The sequence below is a fragment of the Notolepis coatsorum genome, assembly GCF_963971535.1.
Source record: "Notolepis coatsorum genome assembly, chromosome: 3".
Lineage (NCBI taxonomy): Eukaryota > Metazoa > Chordata > Actinopteri > Aulopiformes > Paralepididae > Notolepis > Notolepis coatsorum.
The window spans coordinates 109,218,227-109,241,768 of NC_140167.1; the positions used below are offsets into that span (position 1 = coordinate 109,218,227).

Sequence of the window (23,542 nt, forward strand, 5' to 3'; positions counted from 1 at the left end):
GTCCAATTAGCAGCAATGTTGTTGAAAATGTAACGTTAATAAATGCTCCGAGCATAGCTCCGGAGAAATCTCTCTCTCTCTCTCTCTCTCTCTCTCTCTCTCTCTCTCTCTCTCTCTCTCTCTCTCTCTCTCTCTCTCTCTCTCTCTCTCTCTCTCTCTCTCTCTCTCTCTCTCTCTTGTACCCTTGTTTTCGGGTCATAACTAGAAAGGTGCGCTCAGTAGACCTAAAATCTCCAGCAGCCACTCTCTCTTTCTCTCTTTCTCTCTCTCTCTCTCTCTCTCTCTCTGATCTAAAGATAAACAAAGGGTTTTAAAAGTGTATTTATCTTCTCGTATAGTACCAGAGAGAAGCTGAGGAGAATCAACCAGCAACAAAAGCAAAATTTGTTAAAAAAAAATATATTATTATAATAATAAAAAAAAATTATTATAATTTTCTTTTTTTGGTATCGAAAGTATCGAAAGTATCGATACTTTTCAAGGTATCGTATCGAAGTCGAAATTCCAGTATCGTGACAACACTACAAGATACACTATACGACTAAGGTAAAGACAAACGTCTTTCTCTGGTCTGCATCCCCTTAACAATTGTGTGTATTGAGCTGTACTGTATTGTACCCATTCTGCAATCTGTTAAATACAGTTTTTATTCATTCATTCATTCATTCATTCATTCATTCATTCATTCATTCATTCATTCATTCATTCATTCATTCATTCATTCATTCATTCATTCATTCATTCATTCATTCATTCATGTAACAATTGATAACTGTGAGCTGTTTTAAAGTGCACTTAAAGAAACAAACGTTATCATGGCTTATTCAGGAGGTAGTAGACGGCCCTTTAAAGCAAGAATGGGCTCTCAAATGACATTCTTGCTCCTATCTGTCTGTCCCCTCTGCCTCTTGCAGTGATGTCCAGACAAGATGGCAAGGTTGCCATAGTGACAGGAGGAGCCCGGGGGATCGGCTATGAGGTGGTCTGCCACATGGCCAGCCTGGGGGCACACGTTATCATCGGTACAGTATGAACCGCAAGAACAGTCACACCATCCAGGACCTAGCAGATGCACGCATGTAGTAATGGAATAACTATCATCCATGTAATGGAATAGTTACACTATATTAATATAGCCTGAACACTCTCTCATTCATGCATGCAGACGCATACACACACACACACACACGCATGCACGCACACATGCACGCACGCACACACGCACGCACGCACACACACACACACACACACACACATGGTTGTAGGGCTACTACATGTGGGCCAGACCCCAAATCAATATATGCACTACGTTAATCAGATTTGTGTGAGACATCTGTACACTAAATGTTTGTACATGCATGTGCATACCTGATACAATAGTAGTTTATCTTATCTCTGTCTTTGCTATTGACCTGTTCAAACACTGCGGGAAGTGTTGTGGAATAGCTTAATGAATGGGGCGGGGCTTAATCACTGCTAGGTTCTCAAGGACCCCCACATTGATCTATAATAGGCCATGACCCCTCCCTTTGATACGATTGTGTCCCATCTGAGAATATTTAGTTTACATAGGATCTAATCCAGAATTCAGAGAGAGGAGAGAGTCAAATCTCTGATCTAGGCTATACATTATTTCATTTAGCTAACTTCAAGTGAATAAAATATTGGTGAAATTAAACTTGGGACCTCCTGGAACCCCAAAGAGGTTAATAATCATAGATAGATAGATAGATAGATAGATAGATAGATAGATAGATAGATAGATAGATAGATAGATAGATAGATAGATAGATAGATAGATAGATAGATAGATAGATAGATAGATAGATACTTTATTAATCCCCTTGGGGAAATTTAGGGTATCTCGCAGCTCACACAGTATTCAGACATTGACAGTTCTCATTCAGTTGTTTCACGTTATGTCTGCATCATGAATTAAATAAGCACATGATAAAATTCAATTAAATCATATCTATCAATATCAATAAGAGCGTGATGAGATAAAAGCAGGCGTATAAAACAAGTGTGTAAAAAACAGGTGTATAAAAACAGGTGTAAAAAAACAGGTGTGTGGGTCAGAGGTCAAGGTCCCTCGCACTATATTACGGCGTTGTACAGTCTGATGGCAGTGGGGACAAAGGACCTCCTATGCCGCTCAGTCCGTGAGTGCAGGGAGATTAGCCGTCCGCTGCGACTGCTGCTCTGCCCCACCAGGGTGTGGTGGAGAGGGTGGTTGGTATTGTCCATAATGGCCAGCAGCTTGCTCTGCGTGCGGCTCTCCACCACGGTCCCCAGTGGGTCCAGTCTCCTCCCCACCACTGAGCCAGCCTTTTTCACCAGCTTATCCAGCCGCCTGGTATCCCTGGCCGTGGTATTACCACCCCAGCAGACAGCGGCATAGAGGAGCACACTTTACACTGCCTGATAGAACATGAACAACATTTCCCCACACACATTAAAAGACCTGAGCCTCCTAAGGAAGAACAGCCGGCTCTGTCCTTTCTTGTAGAGCGCTTCCGCGTTTGCAGCCCAGGCCAGCTTATCGTCAAGGTGCACACCTAAATATTTGTATGTCTGCACCGTCGCAATGTTGTTATATATAGCATACACTAGCAGCATAAACAACAATAAAATAACTCTCTTTTTAGCTTACTTTTGAAGGTATTTAGTGAGCTACTGTACATGTATCCTCCCTAATGTCCATGGGTAAAATGTTCTATAGCTTTGGTGCATAATTAGCAAAGGCTACATCTCAGATTTTTTTTTGGTTATTGCTGGGAACTGGGTACTTCAATAAACCAGTACCATGCAGTCCATGTACTGTAGCTTGGTCCTGTTCCATTTAGGGCTTTGCATATAAGGAGGAGGACCTTAAAATTCTGTGTTACCGGAAGCCAGTGCAGAGTAGCTAACACTGGACTAATGTGCTCTCTCCTCTTGGTGTGCTGTGCGGTTTCTAAGGAGAGCTGTCACGTCAGGGTCACAGGCTCATTTTGATGACCTCAGTGATAATTCCAGGCATGAGGCTGTCGCAGGTTGTTGTTCAACGTGAAAGTATCAGCGACTCCATCTGACTCATCCACACTCATCCGTTAGGGCCACACCCTGGGGCCTCCCATGATCAAGCCAGTTGGATCACCCCCCCCCCCCCCACAACATACACGAAAGAACATTATCTAAGATAATATACATGTATCCTGTATGCTCATAATTCATCTTAAATTTAAGTAGAGGGTATTACAAAAAAATTCTAAATAAAATATTGCTGTATTGATCGTACGAAACATTCCATTGGCAGCAGTTAAATGTTCCAAAGCATTTCATCTGATGGAAATACAAAAATAATAATAATAATAATTTCAGTCAGAAGCACTAAGATTGTTCAGAAATGCTCCAAAAATACTTAACGTGTCCTTAACACAATTAGAAAATAAGAAAATAAAACGCAAGAATGAATGAAAGGATGGAAATGAATCATTTAGATGCACAGATTAATTGATAAAATAATAATAATAATTCATTACATTTATATAGCGCTTTTTAGACACTCAAAGCACTCCTCACATTGTAGGGTGGAAATTGCCTCCGTCACCACCACTGGTAGCACCCAACCTTGGGCTACGCAGGCTCAATGGCTGCCATACACTGGCACCAGGCACACATCACACTACACAATGGCTGAACGGCTCAGGAGACAGTGATTGATATCAGCCAATTAAGGGGAAGGGATGATTAGGTAGCCTTGATGTCAGAGACCTGATTGGAAAATAATTTTTGGATGAATCAATTCCTTAAATAATCCTTAGTAGCAGCTCTAAATCTAAGATCTAATCTAAATATTTTTTTGTGTCGTCCATTGTTTTCCAGTGAGAGTTTAGTATACAAACTATAGCTCCTTCAGAAAAACCCACATTCATAGAATGTGGAGGTGATGGGCAGCATTTCCAACAGTATTATTTTTCAAGTTTCATGTTTTATATTCATATGCAGTTTAACCCTCTATTTATTGATGTGTTTCTGGGCTGCATGTCCACCTGCACACAGCTACTGGGTTATAGCTAGCTGTTGTTTCCCAGCCCGGGGTAATCAACTGGCGTTTTCAGGTCAGGCCGTCGGCCACTCAGTCATAAAGGCTTCATGAGATTACCTCTAGAGGGCATATTATTTGATACCTGTTTTACATTGTACTCTTGGGAGCTCGCAAGTCCAATTTTTGTTGTACCTATACTTGTGTTTTGTGACAATGAAATAAAATTTAAGTGAATTGAAATCAGTGGCATTGAACGCATGCGCCGTGGACCTGTTGTACAGGCCTCTATGCTTGGTAACCTTAAAATGGTTTATGAACCTAACCCTTACCTTAATGCTAACCCTTACCTTAATGCTAACATTTACCTTAACGCTAACCCTTACCTTAACACTAACCCTTACCTTAACGCTAACTCTTATCTTAATGATAACCTTTACCTTTATGCTAACTCTTACCTTAACACTTTGAGTGCCACGGACGAGAATTCTCGTTATTTCATGCCGACCGTTGAGTGCCACGGAGCGCGAAATCTTGTTTTTAATCGCTTTTTTTTTTTATTAGCGATTTCTATTCATATTTCATCAATCTAGCCTCCCGTTACCACTGGAACTCTCTCTGAGCTCCATTGGGAAAATACCGCCCCCTATCGTCTCTCCCTGTGGTACTGCACCCCATTGGATTAGACTGAATGAAAAGCATGGGGGAAAAAAATCCTGCTTCCTCATTTTACTTCTCAGACAAGTCACCCGAGACGATCGGATTCATTCTGGACCATCAGAACAGCGTGGATCAATAAACACGATCGATATTTGGAATGGCGATCAGGAATTGGAATAATCTTTTTGGAGAACATCTGATCTGAGGTAAGGAATCTATTTTTACCAGTCTTAGGATAATCAGAGCTTTTTTCACAGATATATCAACGTGTGTGTGTGTGCGATCAGGAAATAAGAGATTCGATTTTTCAGCCCGCTTATATAGCGTGCATAAGTACACATTATACTATCGATAATCTAGCGTTTATTTGAAAATGATTCATAAATAGGCCGAAAAATTTTGATGTGTTTTGTGTATTACAGTAAAGGGCATTTATCACAGAATCTTCTGAAATCTTCTGGAAGTTTCAAGAAACAAGCGTTTTTCAAAATGGTATAAAACAGAAATGAACCGATTAAAAAAAAAACAATCCGTTTCGACAATGTTGACTGCAAACAAGTCATTGATAAGCGACGGCCAGATTAGACACATAGCCATAATTTAAGATGTAGTTTATGCGTTCGCAAATATGAGAGCGCTATCATTGAATGAATGAATGAAAAGTTTATTTCTTGGACATGTTATTCTTCTTATTTCTTCAAACAACTCACAGTGTCTTGATCCGTCAGACCAAACAATCATAACAACAAATTAAAAAAATCCTTAAAGGAAAGAAACATAAAAAAAAAGAACAAAGAAAAAACAGGATCTATAAACAAAAGAGCATTGTGTTTGGTTAGCAGACATGTCCAAAAAAAGGAGTAGAGGGAAGCTTAGCTTATTGATCCCTACCCCCTTACATTTGTATTTGTTCTTCCATTAATATTACTAGAATTTACATAATTTAGTATATTACAATATAGTATATGAGATACTTATATATAGTTACTTATATTAGTTTACAATAAAAAACATGATTCACTTGACTGCAGTGAATATAGTACATCACTACATACACAATATAACATAATTTTGTTTATCCTCATTCCTCACTACTCATTTCTGTATTTTTCTAATGTGTATTTTTTTAGCTGCTTTTTAAATTGTGCCACATGTTTACTCAGTTTGATGTATTCGGGTAAATTATTCCACAACTTCACTCCACACACCGATATGCACATGCTTTTCAGCGTGGTGTGTCATTGAAGTGGGTGGTGGCACGCAACAAGGTTTTGAGACTGGGAGGCGTGGCATCCAAAGTGTTAGAATAGAATAGAATATAATAGAATAGAATAGAATAGAAATACTTTTATTATCCCGTGGGAAATTAGACACTGCAAATCGCTCACATTTAAACATTTAGACAGGACAGGTCACAATTTAGAATGATAACACAAATCAAATCAAGTTGCCTAGGATAAGAGTAGAGTAAAATAAGATAGGATAAAATGAAATGAAATAAAATATACAGAAATAAATACAGTAAGAATATACTGAGCATACTGAGCATGGGGTAAACAATTTGGTCAATATAATTATAATTTAAATCTAACTAAATGAAATATGAAATATATATTCCAGTATATTCCAGTATTCACAGTGTCACAAGGTGCAGTATGCTTTAGGTAGTGTATTGTCCTCCTTGGGTTCCAATAAGACCTAGATCTATGTCTGGCAGCCGTCGCTGCCCTCTGTTGTGGGGCCTGGAGGCCGCTAGTCGCGTCCTCCTGCCACTAATGAGCTGCCGCTCTGTGCTCAGTGATGCAGTGAGGCACAGTGATGCATTATATAGTCTGATGGCTGTTGGAATGAAGGACTTCCTGTGCCGTTCAGTGCTGCATTTGGGTAGTGTGAGCCTAGCACTGAACATGCTCCTCCTGTCAGCCAAGTCTGTGTATAGTGGGTGGGTGGGGTTTTCCCTGATGGCCTGGAGCTTAGCGAGGCTCCTCCTCTCCGCCACCCTCGCTAGAGAGTCCAGCTCCACCCCAACCACGCTGCTGGCCTTCCTGACCAGCTTATCCAGCCTGGTTGTGTCCACTGCTCTCAGTCCGCTGCCCCAGCAGGTCACAGCGTACAAGAAGGCGCCCGCCACCACGGACGTGCTGGGACGCGGGCACTTGGGGACAGGGACCACACAGGAGGTTTTCCACAGTGTCGGGACTCTCTGCAGCCTCAGGCTCATATTGAATATGAACTGGAGCACATCACACAGCTGAGAGGCACAGGATTTGAGTACCTTTGGGCTCACCCCATCAGGACCCGCAGCCTTGCCTGCGTGTAACTTGCTCAGCTGTGTGCTCACCTGGTCTGCAGAGAGCCATGCTGTGGGGATCTCAGGTGTTGGGGGGGGGGGGGGGGGGGGGGGGAGAGGAGCGGGTCTTCAAGCCGCGGGGGGCAGACAGGCTGCACCAGAGATGAGGGGGCGTGGGCAGTTGGGGGGATGGAGGGGGGGGGGGGGGGTAGCTCGAGTTGAAGGGCTGAGAGGTGTGGGGGTGGGCAGGGCAACTGAAGTGTCGGTGGGGGGGGGGGGGCAGACTTGCCGGGGCCGCTGTGTCAAACCTGTTGTAAAACAGGTTTAGCTCATTAGCCCGGTCCACGTCTCCATCCACTCCCCTTCCCCCCGCTGGTTTGATGCCGGTTATTGTCTGTATTCCAGACCACACTTGCTTGATGTTATTGTTCTCCAGCTGCCCTTCCAACTTCCTCCTGTATTTATCCTTGCCCTCCCTGAGTTTAATTCTCAGACGCCCCTGAACTCGTTTGACCTCCTCCCTGTTTCCTGCGTTGAAAGCCCTCTTCTTCTCGTTCAGAAGGGCTTTGATGTCCTTAGTGACCCATGGCTTGTTATTTGGGTAGCAGGTAACAGTCCTAGATGGAACATTGGAGTCCACACAAAAGTTGATGTAGTCTGTGATGCACTCTGTGAGCCCATCAATGTCCTCTCCGTGGGGCTCACACAGTGCCTTCCAGTCTGTGACCTCAAAGCAGCCCTGTAGTGCCTCTTGAGCCTCCTCCGACCACCTTCTTACAGTTATTTTGGTCGCAGGCTGTCTTCTGACCAGAGGCACATAACAGGGGTTGAGGTGAACCAGGTTGTGGTCCGACCGGCCCAGCTGTGGTAGTGGTGAGGAGCTGTATGCCTCCTTGATATTAGCATAAAGCAGGTCCAGGGTCCTGTTCTCCCTGGTGTGGCAGCTGACATATTGTTTGAAGTTTGGTAGTGATTTGTCCAGTTTAACATGGTTAAAATCCCCTGAGATGAGGATTAAAGCCTTCGGGTGTTTCGTCTGTAGACGTGCAATTGCGCCGTGGATGACGTTACACGTGGCCGTCGGGTTTGCCGAGGGGGGGATGTAAACGGCCATCATGATAACGTGTGGGATTTCTCTTGGCAAATAGTATGGTCTGAGTCCTACAGCTAACATCTCTATATCCGGGTCACAGTGTCGCTCTTTGATCGTAATATGGCTGGGGTTACACCATTTCTTATTAATAAATAAAGCAAGCCCCCCTCCTTTTCGCTTGCCGCTCCCGCTGTTGCGATCAGAGCGCACAATCTGAAACCCGTCTATAGAGACATTGCTATCGGGAATATCTGTGTGCAACCATGTCTCAGAAAAACACATAATGCTACATTCACGGTATTCCTTCTGACTGCCGGTAAGCACGGCCAGCTCATCCATCTTATTTGCCAGAGACCTCACGTTGCCCATGACGACGGAGGGGAGATATGGTTTATGATAACCCTTACTTTAATGCTAACCCTTACCTTAACACTAACTGTAACTGAGGGGTACAATTCCCTGACTGTATTACTAGATATGATACTTACTACCACTACCTTTGTACTTAATATTCGGCCACCCAGTACACGGCATAAATATATTATGATGAACACTGTCACGTAGATGAAACGGATCCAACACAAATGTACGAATTAGAAATAGGTCTTTATTTCTACACAGCGATGGTGTGTAGAGCAAGCACTTAATCAAATCAATCACATTTATGAATGGAATTAGTATGCACTTTTATGGCAAGAGTATTCGTCGGTATATCAATAGAGAATGTCCAATCTCTGAAGGCGCAGGTGGTACATATACGACCTGGAATAGTTTAAGGAATAACAGCAATGATACTTTAATGATTATATACTGGACACACTAGGGGGGGGTTAATCCGGTCGCTTGTAAGCCGACAGGAGTAGGAGGGGGGGGGGGTAGAATCCGGCTGCCTCATCCGGCCAAGGGTATCCCAGGTGAACCCACTGTAGTGCCGTTCAATGCGCCGGCGATCCTTGGACCACAGATGAAAGCAGGTGGACTCTTTGTGGGCCGGCGTCATCCGGTCCACGGAGGAGAGACGTGAAGCGACCTCGTCTTGCAGAGCGTCTCCTCACCTTGCGTCCTCTCCAGGGGGGGGGGTTCCAACACACGGCAGTGTCGGGGGTCTTTATCCATGGAATAATCAAAGTATACAAAGCATAATCCGTGCCTGGGAAGGCGGGCTGTCGTCGGTAGAATAATCCGGTATACAGGTCCACTCGCTCGTCGGCTCTGGGGCTCCTCGGGTGCAGCTTCACGTGGGGTCAACCACCCTGGATAAGCAGCCAGTTCTCTGCCCGAAACGATGGGGTACTGACTACGGTAGTATTCTCACCGCACGAAGCACTATATATTAACAGACTATTATTAGCTTAATAGACTACGTCCAACTCGACGATATAGTGCCAAATATGACTATTCAAATATTAATATACACGATGTCTCAATACCGATGGTAGGCGAACTTGGCCTTACTCCCACACGTGGCGTCGCGGGGAGGCTTTACGTCTGTGACTCTAATGGAGGGTAAGAAACTGGACTGAAAAGAAAGTCCTACTTTAGTAGCGCAGTATATATACGCACTATGAACAAATAGTCCCATTAGTGGTGCGGTAGTCAGATTCCTACGCGGAACTAGGACTTGTTCGTACATGTGGAGCGGTACGTTTGAACTGGGTCTGAGGGGTATGGCAGCCTGGCACCAAGGTCTCGACCAATAGTAGAATGGAGACTATTATGGGATGTTCAGTAGGCTAGAATGGATATTCAATGCATATTGTACAAGGAATATACAAGGGATATCAGGGAATATTAGAGAATATACAAATACAATTAAATATATATATATAAATAAATATATATATTCGGTTTAATCTGGCCCTTCACAACAGCCACCCCCTGATTGGTCCCAGACCTAATCAGTTAAACAGAGACAGATTAATCGCGTTGTCTATTTACACATAAGGGTTTGCTGTAGGGGTCAGTCAACTTCACAAAGTCATAGGGTTATAGGGTCATGGTCATCATCGATTGTGTCTGGGAGTCGAGGCAGTTCTATGAGCCTCGCCACGGGACGGGTGTAAGTGCGACCCTGGACGAGCACTTCAGCTGCTCGGACCTTGCCGTCGGCACCGGTGATCACTTTGCTTACGCGGCCGGCCGGCCACATAGCTCTGGGCAGTGATTGATCAATAATCATGACGACTGTTCCTTCTGTCAAATTGTCTCTCTCCTTTACCCACTTCTGGCGGGTCTGTAGAGACGGTAGGTAGTGCAGTAGGAAACTGCTCCAAAACTTGTCGGCTAATACTTGGATGTACCTCCACATTCGTCGGCCGTTCGCTTCTTCAGGCCGGTACATTGTCTGGGGTAATGCAGGATCTAGCCGCCCCATCAAGAGTGTGTTGGGGGTAACTGGGTCGATATCCGCCACATCACTGGAGACATATCCGAGGGGCTTCGAGTTAAGTACTCCCTCAATCTCCGTGAGGACTGTCATTAGGACTTCTTCCGCCACAGTCTGGGCCCCAAGTACTGCGTACAGGGCTGTCTTTATGGAGCGCACTTCTCGTTCCCAAGTGCCACCGAAGTGGGGTGCGTTTGGGGGGTTGAATTGGAAATCAACCTGTGCTGGAGCGAGGTGGGTCTTAAGTTCTGGGCCCATAGCTTGGAAGCTCTCTCTCAGCTCTCTTTCGCCGCCTTTGAAGTTTGTCCCATGATCGGACAATAGGGTAGACGGTCTTCCTTTCCGTGATGTGAATCTACGGAAGGCCATAAGGAATGAGTCTGTGCTCATGGTCGGGAGAAGCTCGATGTGTATCGCTCTGGTGGTCATGCATTTGAATACAATACCCCACCGCTTCTCGGTTCCTCTTCCTTTCTTTATGTGCAGCGGGCCAAAGCAGTCCATACCCGTTGAGTGGAATGGCTTGTCACCGATTCGGAGGCGACATGGAGGAAGGTCAGCCATCCTTGGTATGCTGGGCTGCGCGCGCCACTTGCGGCAGTCTAGACATGTTCGCTGGAAGCGTCGTACCGCCTCTCTTCCTTGTAGGATCCAGTAACGACGTCTGATTTCCACGAAGACTCTTTCTGCTCCTGCGTGATGTACATCCTCATCGTATTTCTTTATAATCAGCTCTGTGACCTTGTGTCGGCTGTTCAATACGATCGGGTATTTAATGTCATCCGGTAGATTGGGGGCTCTGCGTAGGCGACCACCCACTCTGATGAGGGTATGAGCGTCGCTCTCGGGGGCCAGATGAATTAATCTGCTGTCGGATGGGACGGGCTTTCCTCCCTGTAGACAGGCCAATTCATCGGGGAACGAGTCTCTTTGGGCTCGCTGCAGTAGAAGCAATTCTGCTTCCTCGTAGTTAGCTGCTGACATATCAGCGGGGGACTTGCACTCCGGGTGGTACCGCAGGAATGTTCTTTGTTGTGCACTCTCTATGGACGTGCAATCGTCTATGTTAGGGTCGGTGGAGGCTACGGTGCTCAATCCACAGAACACAGACTTCTTATTTTCCACCTCCTCTGGACTTGCTTCCCTCGGGATAGGCATGGGCCACTGTCCTTCCGGGAGTCTTAGGAATGCGGGGCCGTCACTGTAGACATTGCGACGGGTGAGGTCATCCAGGGGCATCCCCCGGGTGATGACGTCAGCTGGGTTCTGTTTTGTATCAACGTAGCGCCACTCTGTTTCTCCGGTTAACTCTTCGGTTAAGTCTTGAATCTCGGTGACTCTGACTCCCACGAAGACTTTGTACTTGCATGAGTCCGATTTGATCCAGGCGAGTACCGTCGTGGAATCTGACCACAGGATTGTTCTAGACACCGGTATGGTGAGCTCACGTTGGATGAGCGTGGCTAGGTGCGCTCCGGCTAGGGCTGCGCAGAGCTCTAGACGTGGGATAGATTGTTGCTTGCGTGGGGCTATTCTCGAGCGGGCGAGGACAAATGCTGTGTAGATCTCTCCCCCCTTCTCTTGGGCCCGCAAGTAGGCTACTGATCCGTATGCGACCTCTGAGGCGTCACTGAAGACGTGTAAGTCCATTTTACATGTCTCTGGCCTCACCGTGGGTGGGAAGTAGCTTCGGCGCATATTAACGCCTGGGAGTGAGTGGAGCTCCATCTCCCACTCTCTCCAGGTGGATGCAAGATGTGCGGGAATGGGGTCGTCCCAGCCCTGGTCCTTGTCCCACAATGCTCGTACAATCATTTTTGCCCTGGTGGTGTACGGTAGAATACATCCTAGCGGGTCATATTGTCGGGCGAGTGTTGTGTACACACTCCGTCTGGTGGTCGGCGCCGCCGCCGGCCTTCCCTGCTCCGTAGTCAGGGGCTTGTGTCTGTAGTGAAGCGAATCTGTTTTGAATCGCCACACCAATCCCAGGGTCATCTCCTGGGCTTCTCCCGGGATTGTAGCCATCCAGGTCTCGCTGCTGGCTGCCTTGTCCTCGGAGGAGAGGCTGCGCAGTACTTGCGGATCGCTGCTGGCCCACTGCCTGAGATCAAAGCCGCCTTTGATCAATGAGGCACGGAGTTTAATCAGGAGAGCCTCGGCTTCTTCTTGGGTTGAAAGGCTTTGTAGACAGTTGTCTACGTAGAAGCTGTTCTTTACGCTGTGTCGGACCTCTTCGTCCGCTGCTGGGTCCTCTGCTACATGTTTCTGTAGTGCAAATGTAGCACAGCAGGGGCTGCACGTCGTTCCGAAGGGGAGGACTTCCCATTGGTAGATGGCTGGGTGCTCATCTCCTGGCTTCTCTCTCCATAGGAACCGTAACAGGGGCTTGTCCGCCTCTACTAATCTCACCTGCAGGAACATTCCTTTAATGTCCCCGCTGATGGCCACCTTTTCCTGGCGGAAGCGGAGTAGAACGCCGAGTAGGGAGGGGCCGAGTGTGGGACCGGGCAGTAACTCTTTATTCAGATTTTGGGATCCGATCTGGTAGCTGCAGTTAAATACTATGCGGTCTTTACCGTTGTGATGGACCTTGTGGTGAGGCACGTACCACGATTCAGTGGTCTGGTCAGCCTCTTTAATGTCCATCTTTGTGACGTGTCCCGCTGTGATGAGCTTCTCAATCTCAGCGCGGTATACACTCTCTTGGGCGGGGTTCTTGGCTAAGCGCTGCTCCGTGTTCAGCAGGTACCGTTCTGTGGCGTCTGTCTTGGCGTGGAAAGTAGGCATTCCTTCTCGCCGCAGGAGTGGCGTGGCGTATCTCAACACGCCGTTGACCGGGACTCTCTTGGTCCCTGTCTCGAGGAGGTGAATGGCGTAAATGTCATCTTTAGAGCGAATGTCTTTCTTTCCGTTCTTAAAGGGCATTTGTTCGAAGGTCCATAGCCGCTCTACGTGTTGCAGGAGTGCGGTTTCTCCCTCTGTGACTCGGGAGTGGAGACATCTAGTGGCTGTACTTCGGTTGAGAGATTTGGCGAGCGGGCCTTGGAGAGTCCATCCCAAACGGGTCTCGACTGCTGCAGGACAGCCTCGGGGTCCGGTATGAACCCGGTCTATCGGGACAATGAGGTCTGCATGGTCGGAGCCTATCAACAGGGTCGGCATAGCATTGTCTATGAGCGGGATCGGTAACTTGCGCAGATGTGCATATTTCTCCATCAGCTTGGCGACGGGGTATGTGTACCGCGACAGTCCTATTTCTTGGCTGGTGAAAGCGTCTGTAATCTGGTACCATCGCTCAGGCTGGCCGCTTGCTGCGATAGAGAATGAGACATTCTCGCCCTTTATCGTCTTCAAATCTCGTCTTATTGTCCGAATTGTCATTTGGGTTTCGCTTCCCCGCAGCCCTAGCTGGGCCGCAGCGGAGGCGAGCAGAAGGGTCTTCTCTGACCCGTCATCGAGGACGGCGTAAGTGTCCAGGACTTTATTCTGGTAGCTTAGTGTCACACGCACTACTTTTAGGAGTACTCGGGCTCCACTGCTGCTGGCGGGATCGATGTACATGACGCTCGCTTTGCGGCTGGATGGTGCGGGTGAAGGGCGCCGTCTGTTACTGTCGTGAAGTATGTCCAGATGGGCTCCATCGCACTTGGTGCACCTTTTCTTTAAGCGGCATTCGGCTGCCATGTGTGAGCGCGCACAGCGAAAACAGCGCTTGTTGGACTTTATCCATTGACTTGCTTCCTCCGCGTTCAGCTTGGGGAAGGAGTCACATTGCGCTAGCCAGTGTTCTTTCTCACAGTAGGGGCACACTATCTTCCACTTCTCCGTTCTGGAGGGGGTACTGTGGCTCCTGCTGCTCGGTACTGACTCCGATTGGTGCATCACAGTCACCGATCTTCTTCCATCAGTTAGTCGTCTGGTTCCTTCTCTGGAGCCAGGGGTGCTCCGTCCGAATGTATCTAGCCGTAGGCTGCTGACTTCTCTCGCCAGGAAGTCTGCTAGATCGAGGAGGTTCGGTTCGGGGCCATTCGGGTCTCGGGTCTCGGTGGCCTAAAACGCTCCTGTCGAGCGGGCGGCAGCTTCTCCAAGATCCTTTCCACATTTGAGTTGGCGTAAAGTTCATGCCTCCCCTTCTCTCTCTGCGCTCCCAACATCCCTACCAGGGACTGCACTCTGATGGACAGGTCGTCCAGTGCTCGATTGTCTATTGCTGGGGGTAAGCGGTCGATGTGTCGGATCTCCTGGATCACGTAATCCCATATGCGCCCATACCTCTGGTCCAATGCTACCAGCGCTGCTGTGTATGGGGTGGTGGAAGTCGCGTAGGCGAGCGCTATATTATGTGCGCGGGGCACCTTTAAGTGCTTCAGTAGGATGGCGTATTTATGGCGTTCATCCAATACATCCACCAACATGGTCTCCAGACACATGCGGAGTTCCGTATACTGGGCCCGGTTCTCTTGGGTGAAGTCGGGTACCATAGGCGGGCCAATGTATGACGCTGACTGTGGATACATCGGCGAGCGTTGGGGGAGAGGCCTCCTAGGCGAGTCTCCTCCCGCTCCTTGGTATGGGCTGGTACCGGCAGTGTACCATGGCCCGCTTGTCCAGGTGCTGTTCCTCGGTGCGGGTCGTGCGTCGTGCTCACCCGTGTATAGAGTCGGGGGTCTGTAGCGCAGCTCCGCGGGAGTATAGCCTGGGCTGTACCGGACGAGTACTGTGCTGTCGTCGGGCGTGGTTCTCCTCCTCTTCCTCTTCGTCTTCAGTTAGGTCATCCAGTGCTTGTAGTCTCTGGTTTAGCCTCTCCACAGGATATGCTGCTCCTTCCCGGTTGCTAGGTCTCGCTTGGACCGGTGGGGGGAGGTGGTCTGTGGGGGGTATAGACCTCGTCTGTTGGTCAAGTTCAGGGTTGTTTACTCGGCTAGGGGATGCCGCCCTGGAGGTGTGTCTAGACGAGTTCCTGGAGCCTCTGGCGGAGGGAGAGGGTGTTGTCCGTTTGATCAGCTGTTCTATTAGTTGCGCTTGCTGTCTGTTGCGCTCTGCGTCCCGTAGAGCACCAGCAGCTGCTCGCTGGCTGTCTGCTCGGTCTCGGGCCACATTCTCTTCTCTCTGAATGCGTCTTAGTTCTAGACGTATATGCTCTTCTTCGCTCCGCTGCTGGATCTGCAGTCGGTCGCGTTCAGCAGCGGCGTTCAGGCTGATGAGGAAGGCCTGCTGTAGGGTCCTCTCTGCCTCGCTGGGAGAAGGCGGTTGTATAGGGGAGCCTTCCCTCGGGGTACTCCTTGCGGAGCCTTGGAGCTCTATCTCCACGGTGCTCTCCCCGTCTTCTTCCGTGCCGAGTTCTCTCTCGGTAGCGTTGTATTCCTCCCGGGACTCATCAGGGACTACTTCTTCAGTACTGGCGGGGTGTGAAGTCATCTCTGGTTCCCACTGGTCCCCACCGTGAACTTGGTCAGTTACATTAGAGCCCGTAGGGGCCTCTATGGTCGGGGTAGTCTGGGCGTTGGGGTTAGACATACTTTTACTTTCTAGTTTTACCGCGTTTACTGTTAGTAGAAGACTAGGTTGTTGACTGACAGCGTAGGCCTCTAAGTACTGAGGGAGCCGTCGTTCGCGCTGCGGGCGTTGGTTAGGAGGATCGTTTCGTGGAGTGTTCATCATAGGCCATTTCAATATTAATAACACTATATTAATATTACACTGATTACCCTCCGGCTCGAAGGACCAATTGTAACTGAGGGGTACAATTCCCTGACTGTATTACTAGATATGATACTTACTACCACTACCTTTGTACTTAATATTCGGCCACCCAGTACACGGCATAAATATATTATGATGAACACTGTCACGTAGATGAAACGGATCCAACACAAATGTACGAATTAGAAATAGGTCTTTATTTCTACACAGCGATGGTGTGTAGAGCAAGCACTTAATCAAATCAATCACATTTATGAATGGAATTAGTATGCACTTTTATGGCAAGAGTATTCGTCGGTATATCAATAGAGAATGTCCAATCTCTGAAGGCGCAGGTGGTACATATACGACCTGGAATAGTTTAAGGAATAACAGCAATGATACTTTAATGATTATATACTGGACACACTAGGGGGGGGTTAATCCGGTCGCTTGTAAGCCGACAGGAGTAGGAGGGGGGGGGGGGGGGTAGAATCCGGCTGCCTCATCCGGCCAAGGGTATCCCAGGTGAACCCACTGTAGTGCCGTTCAATGCGCCGGCGATCCTTGGACCACAGATGAAAGCAGGTGGACTCTTTGTGGGCCGGCGTCATCCGGTCCACGGAGGAGAGACGTGAAGCGACCTCGTCTTGCAGAGCGTCTCCTCACCTTGCGTCCTCTCCAGGGGGGGGGGTTCCAACACACGGCAGTGTCGGGGGTCTTTATCCATGGAATAATCAAAGTATACAAAGCATAATCCGTGCCTGGGAAGGCGGGCTGTCGTCGGTAGAATAATCCGGTATACAGGTCCACTCGCTCGTCGGCTCTGGGGCTCCTCGGGTGCAGCTTCACGTGGGGTCAACCACCCTGGATAAGCAGCCAGTTCTCTGCCCGAAACGATGGGGTACTGACTACGGTAGTATTCTCACCGCACGAAGCACTATATATTAACAGACTATTATTAGCTTAATAGACTACGTCCAACTCGACGATATAGTGCCAAATATGACTATTCAAATATTAATATACATGATGTCTCAATACCGATGGTAGGCGAACTTGGCCTTACTCCCACACGTGGCGTCGCGGGGAGGCTTTACGTCTGTGACTCTAATGGAGGGTAAGAAACTGGACTGAAAAGAAAGTCCTACTTTAGTAGCGCAGTATATATACGCACTATGAACAAATAGTCCCATTAGTGGTGCGGTAGTCAGATTCCTACGCGGAACTAGGACTTGTTCGTACATGTGGAGCGGTACGTTTGAACTGGGTCTGAGGGGTATGGCAGCCTGGCACCAAGGTCTCGACCAATAGTAGAATGGAGACTATTATGGGATGTTCAGTAGGCTAGAATGGATATTCAATGCATATTGTACAAGGAATATACAAGGGATATCAGGGAATATTAGAGAATATACAAATACAATTAAATATATATATATAAATAAATATATATATTCGGTTTAATCTGGCCCTTCACAACACTAACCCTTACCTTAACGCTAACCCTTACTTTAACAGATTATTATTTCTATTAATTATTTCATGCTGGCAACATTTTGAAGTGGTAAAAGAACAACAACCAGAAACAAAGGAAACAAAACCTTCAAATATAAATTTTGACATCAATTACTGTCGTGGCTTCCTTCCATTGTCAATCAATCAATCAATCAGTCTTTCCATCAAGCCACTAGACGCTTTAAACAGACAGTTCTAACGCGTTTCTTTCCTTAAATTACTCACAGTTCGAAGTGTTGCTTGGCCTCCGATGGTTTCGATGATATTTGCTCAAAATAAAGTACCAAACATTTGCACATGCAACAAAGAAAATAGGCCTTTACAATATTCAAAAGAAAATCGGCAAAACTCAAAGAAAATAACAAACAACTTATGTAACTGAGGGGTACAATTCCCTGACTGTATTGATAAGTATGGTATTATTAAACCACTACCTCTTGTACTTTAACTTCTGGCCATCCAGTACATGATATAGATATGATGAACACTTTCCCACCTGATGAAACGAAGTCCACACAAATGTACAAATCGAATATTTTATATAGCAAAGGGTATATACAACGTTCACTTGATGACATTTATGATTTGAAATGCACTTGTATGGCAAATGAGTATTCGTAGGTAAATCAACATTGAATGTCCAATCTCTGGTTACGCAGGGAGTAAGTATACAACCCGGTTCTTTAGGGAACTATAGCGATGGTACTTAAATGATTATAGCTGGATACACTAAAGGGGGGGGGGGGTCCCGCTGGTTGTAAGACAGTAGGAGGGGGGGGTTAGAAGAGCCGCTGGCGGTATCCCATCTGGCCGACGATTTATTGGGAGAATTCAGAGTCCTGAACACGATGCCCACAGAACCTCGGTCCGCAGATGAATACAGCTGGACCCTCTGGTGGACGGTAGCTGCCGGTCCACAGATGAAGAGACGTGAGGCGACCTCACTCGGGGTAGAGCGCCGTCTCACCTGGACTCCTCTCCGGGGGGTAGTTCCAACACTCAGCAGTGTTGGCCGTTATCCATGGAATAATCAAAGCACCCAAAGCATGTAGATAATCCAAGCCGTGGAAGGCTCGCCGTCGTCCGGGTAAAGTAATCCAATGTACAGGTCCACTCGTCCTGGCCCGGAGCTCCTCGGATGCAAGCACCACAAGTGGTCTGCCCAGCCTGGTTAAGACTCCAGATAACGTCAGGAACGATGGGGGTGCTGCTCACTTTATAACTCTAACCGAACGATGCACCATACATAATAGACTATTATTAGCTTAATAGAAATACGTCCAACTCGACGGTATAGTGCCAAACTATGACAATTCAACTATTAATCCACACGATATCTCAATGCCTATTCTGAGGCCAAGTAGGCCTTACTGCACCACACGTGCGTCGTGGGTGAGGCTTCGCGTCTGTTACTAGGTTGGAGGGTAAAGAACTAATGGACTAAAAGAAAGTTCTACTTTACTTGCGCCATATATATATGCGCTGTGAACAAATAGTACCATTCGTATTTCGCCAGACGTATTCCTACGCGGAACCGGGCTTGCCACGACATGTTGGTCGGCACGATTGAACTTGAACCTAGGGGTATGGCTGCTGGCGCCAGGTTCTCGTCCAATGGTAGAATGAAACTATTATGGGCTGTTTAGTAGACTAAAGGGATATTCAGTGCATATTGTACAAGGAATATACAGGGGATATCAAACGATATACAAATACTATTAAATATATATCCATAAATAAATATATATATTCGGTTTAATCTGATCCTTCACAACAGCCGCCCCCTAATTAGTCCCACCCAATTAGCTAAGCAGAGACAGATTAACCGCACTGTCTACCACTCAAGGTCCGCTGTAAGGGTCAGTCAACTCACAAAGTCATGGGGTCATGGTCATCATCGATAGTATCTGGGAGTCGGGGCAGTTCTATTAGCCTCGCCACGGGTCGTGTGTAAGTTCGCCCTTGGACGAGTACTTCAGCTGCTCGGACCTTGCCATCGGCACCGGTGATCACTTTGCTTACGCGGCCAGCCGGCCACATAGCTCTGGGTAGTGACTGGTCGATAATCATGACGACTGTTCCTTCTGTCAAATTGTCTCTCTCTTTTACCCACTTCTGGCGGGTCTGTAGAGACGGTAGGTAGTGGAGTAGGAAGCTGCTCCAAAACTTGTCAGCTAGTACTTGACTGTACCTCCACATTCTTCGGCCGTTCGCTTCTTCAGGCCTGTACATTGTCTGGGGTAGCGCGGGGTCCAGCCGCCCCCATTAAGAGTGTGTTGGGGGTGACTGGGTCGACATCTGCTACATCACTGGAGACGTAACCGAGGGGTTTTGAGTTCTCCGTGAGGACTGTCATTAGGACTTCCTCCGCCACAGTCTGGTCCCCAAGCACGGCGTACAGGGCTGTCTTTATAGAACGTACTTCTCGTTCCCAGGTTCCACCGAAGTGGGGTGCGTTCGGGGGATTAAACTGGAAGTCAATCTGGGATGGAGCTAGGTGGGTCTTAAGTTCTGGGCCCATAGCTTGGAAGCTCTCTCTCAGCTCTCTTTCTCCGCCTTTGAAGTTTGTCCCGTGATCAGACAACAATGTAGACGGTTTTCCTTTCCGTGATGTGAATCTTCGGAAGGCCATAAGGAATGAGTCTGTGCTCATGGTCGGAAGGAGCTCGATATGTATCGCTCTGGTGGTCATGCATTTGAATACAATACCCCACCGCTTCTCGGTTCCTCTTCCTCTCTTTATATACAACGGGCCAAAACAGTCCATGCCTGTGGAGTGGAATGGCTGGTCGCCGAGTCGGAGGCGACAGGGGGGTAAGTCAGCCATCCGTGGTATGCTGGGCTGCGCGCGCCACTTTCGGCAGTCTAGACAGGTTCGCTGGAAGCGTCGCACCGCTTCTCTTCCTTGAAGTATACAATAGCGACGTCTGATCTCCGCGAAGACTCTCTCTGCTCCTGCGTGGTGTACATCCTCGTCGTATTTCTTTATGATCAGCTCTGTGACCTTGTGTCGGCTGTTCAAGACTATCGGGTACTTAATGTCATCCGGTAGATCGGGGGCTCTCCGCAGGCGACCACCCACTCTGATGAGATTATGGGCGTCACTCTCGGGTGCCAGGTGGAGCAGTCTGCTGTCTGATGGGACGGGCTTTCCTCCCTGTAGACAGTCTAGCTCATCGGGGAACGAGTCTCTCTGGGCTCGTTGTAGTAGAAGAAGTTCTGCTTCTTCGTAGTCAGCTGCTGAAATGTCAGTGGTGGACTGAATCTCTGGGTGGTGCCACAGGAATGTCTTTTGCTGCGCACTCTCTAGGGTAATGCAGTCATCTATGTTGGGGTCTGTGGAGGCGACTGTGCTCAGTCCACAGAACATAGGTTTCTTGTTCTCAGCCTCCTCGTTACTTGCTTCCCGTGGGGTGGGCGTAGGCCACTCTTCTTCCGGGAGCTTGAGGAATTCTGGTCCGTCACTGTAGATGTTGCGACGGGTGAGGTCATCCAGAGACATTCCCCGGGTGATGACGTCAGCTGGGTTGTGTTTGGTGTCCACATACCGCCAGCTCGCTGCTTCTGTTAACTCTTGAATCTCGGTGACTCTGACTCCCACGAAGACTTTGTATCTGCATGAATCAGACTTGATCCATGTGAGTACTGTCGTGGAATCTGACCACAAGATTGTTCTGTGCACCGGAATGGTGAGTTCACGTTGGATTAACGTGGCTAGATGCGCTCCTGCTAGGGCTGCGCAGAGCTCTAGACGCGGGATAGATTGTTGCTTTCGTGGGGCTATTCTTGAGCGAGCCAGGATGAAAGCAGTGTGTATCTTTCCTCCCTTATCTTGGGCACGCAAGTAGGCCACCGATCCATAGGCTACTTCGGAGGCGTCGCTGAAGACGTGTAGATCAATCTTGCATGTCTCTGGCCTCACTGTGGATGGGATGTAGCTGCGGCGTATATTGACGCCTGGGAGTGAGCGGAGTTCCGTCTCCCACTCTCTCCATGTTGAGGCAAGGTGTGCGGGTATGGGGTCGTCCCAGCCCTGGTCCTTGTCCCATAGTGCTCGTACAATCATCTTTGCCCTGGTGGTGTAAGGTAGAATACATCCCAACGGGTCATATTGTCTGGCGAGTGTTCTGTACACACTCCGTCTGGTGGTCGGTGTCGCCGTCGACCTTCCCTGCTCTGGAGTCAGGGGTTTGTGTCTATAGTGGAGCGAGTCTGTTTTGAAGCGCCAGACTAGTCCTAGTGTCATTTCTTGGGCTTCTCCTGGGATGGTCGCCATCCAGGTCTCGCTGCTGGCAGCCTTGTCCGCGGGGGAGAGGCTGCGCAATACGTGCGGGTCACTGCTGGCCCACTGCCTGAGATCAAAGCCGCCTTTGATCAGGGAGGCGCGTAGCTTGATTAGGAGAGCCTCGGCTTCTTCTTGAGTCGAAACGCTTTGTAAACAGTTGTCCACGTAGAAACTGTTCTTCACACTGTGTCGGACCTCTTCATCTGCTGCTGGGTCCTCTGCGACGTGTTTCTGTAGTGCAAATGTAGCACAGCACGGGCTGCATGTGGTTCCGAAGGGGAGTACTTCCCACTGGTAGATGGCTGGGTTCTCATCTCCGATCCTCTTTCCCCATAGGAACCGCAGCAGGGGCTTGTCCTCCTCCACTAGTCTCACCTGCAGGAACATCCCTTTGATATCCCCGCTGATAGCCACCTTGTCCTGGCGGAAGCGCAGTAGCACGCCTAGTAGGGAGGGGCCGAGTGTGGGGCCGGGCAAGAGCTCTTTATTCAGATTTTGGGATCCGATCTGGTAGCTGCAGTTAAACACAATGCGATCCTTGCCGTTGTGGTGTACCTTGTGATGCGGCACGTACCATGATTCGGTCGTCTGATCGGCCTCTTTAATGTCAATCTTTGTCACGTGTCCCGCTGTGATTAGCTTCTCAATCTCAGCGCGGTACACACCCTCTTGAGCGGGGTCTTTGGCTAGGCGCCGCTCCGTGTTCAATAGATAGCGCTCCGTGGCGTCTTTCTTTGCGTGAAAGGTGGGCATTCCCTCTCGCCTCAGGAGTGGAGTTGCGTATCTCATCACTCCGCCGACTGTGACTCTCTTTGTCCCTTGCTCGAGTAGGTTGATGGCGTAAATGTCTTCTTTAGAACGAATATCTTTCTTTTCGTTCTTAAAGGGCATTGTCTCTAGTGTCCATAGCCTCTCGACATGCTGCAGGAGAGTGGTGTCTTCTTCTGTCGTTCTGGAGTGGAGGCAGCTAGTGGCTGCTGTTCGGTTGAGAGATTTAGCGAGGGGGCCTTGTAGTGTCCACCCTAGGCGGGTCTCGACTAATGCAGGACAGCCTCGGGGTCCTGTATGGACCCGGTCAATCGGGACTATGAGTTCTGCATGGTCGTTGCCTATCAGCAGGGTCGGGGTAGCGCCGTCTATGAGCGGGATAGGTAGTTGACGCAGGTGCACATATTTATCCATCAACTTGGCGATAGGGTAGGTGTACTGCGATAGTCCTATTTCTTGGCTGGTGAAAGCATTTGTAATCCTATACCGTCGCTCTGGCTGCCCGTTTGCTGCGATAGTGAAGGAGACATTCTCGCCCTTTATCGTCTTTAAATCTCTTCTTATTGTCCGAATCGTCATTTGGTTCTCGCTCCCCCGCAGTCCCAGCTGGGCCGCAGCGGACGCGAGCAGAAGGGTCTTCTCTGACCCGTCATCAAGGACGGCGTAAGTGTCCATGACTTTATCTTGGTAGCTCAATGTCACACGGACTACCTTTAAGAGCACTTGGGCGCCGCTGCTGCTGGCGGGGTCAATGTACATGACACTTGCCTTGGTGCCGCTCGATGGTGCAGGTGAAGGCCGTCTTCTGTTACTGTCGTGTAGTATATCTAGAT

The 23,542-nt window shown here is 48.4% G+C and overlaps 1 protein-coding gene across 2 annotated transcripts in view; it reads left to right on the forward strand.

The window, feature by feature from the left end:
- LOC311225644 (polyprenol dehydrogenase) overlaps window positions 1–23,542 on the forward strand; it is a 220,029-nt gene that overhangs the window by 134,462 nt on the left and 62,025 nt on the right. For both annotated transcript variants that reach the window (XM_084311028.1, XM_084311027.1), the window contains exon 2: window positions 915–1,022. In XM_084311028.1, coding sequence (XP_084167154.1) covers window positions 915–1,022 — 108 coding nt within the window. The remainder of the gene's footprint in view (window positions 1–914; window positions 1,023–23,542) is intronic.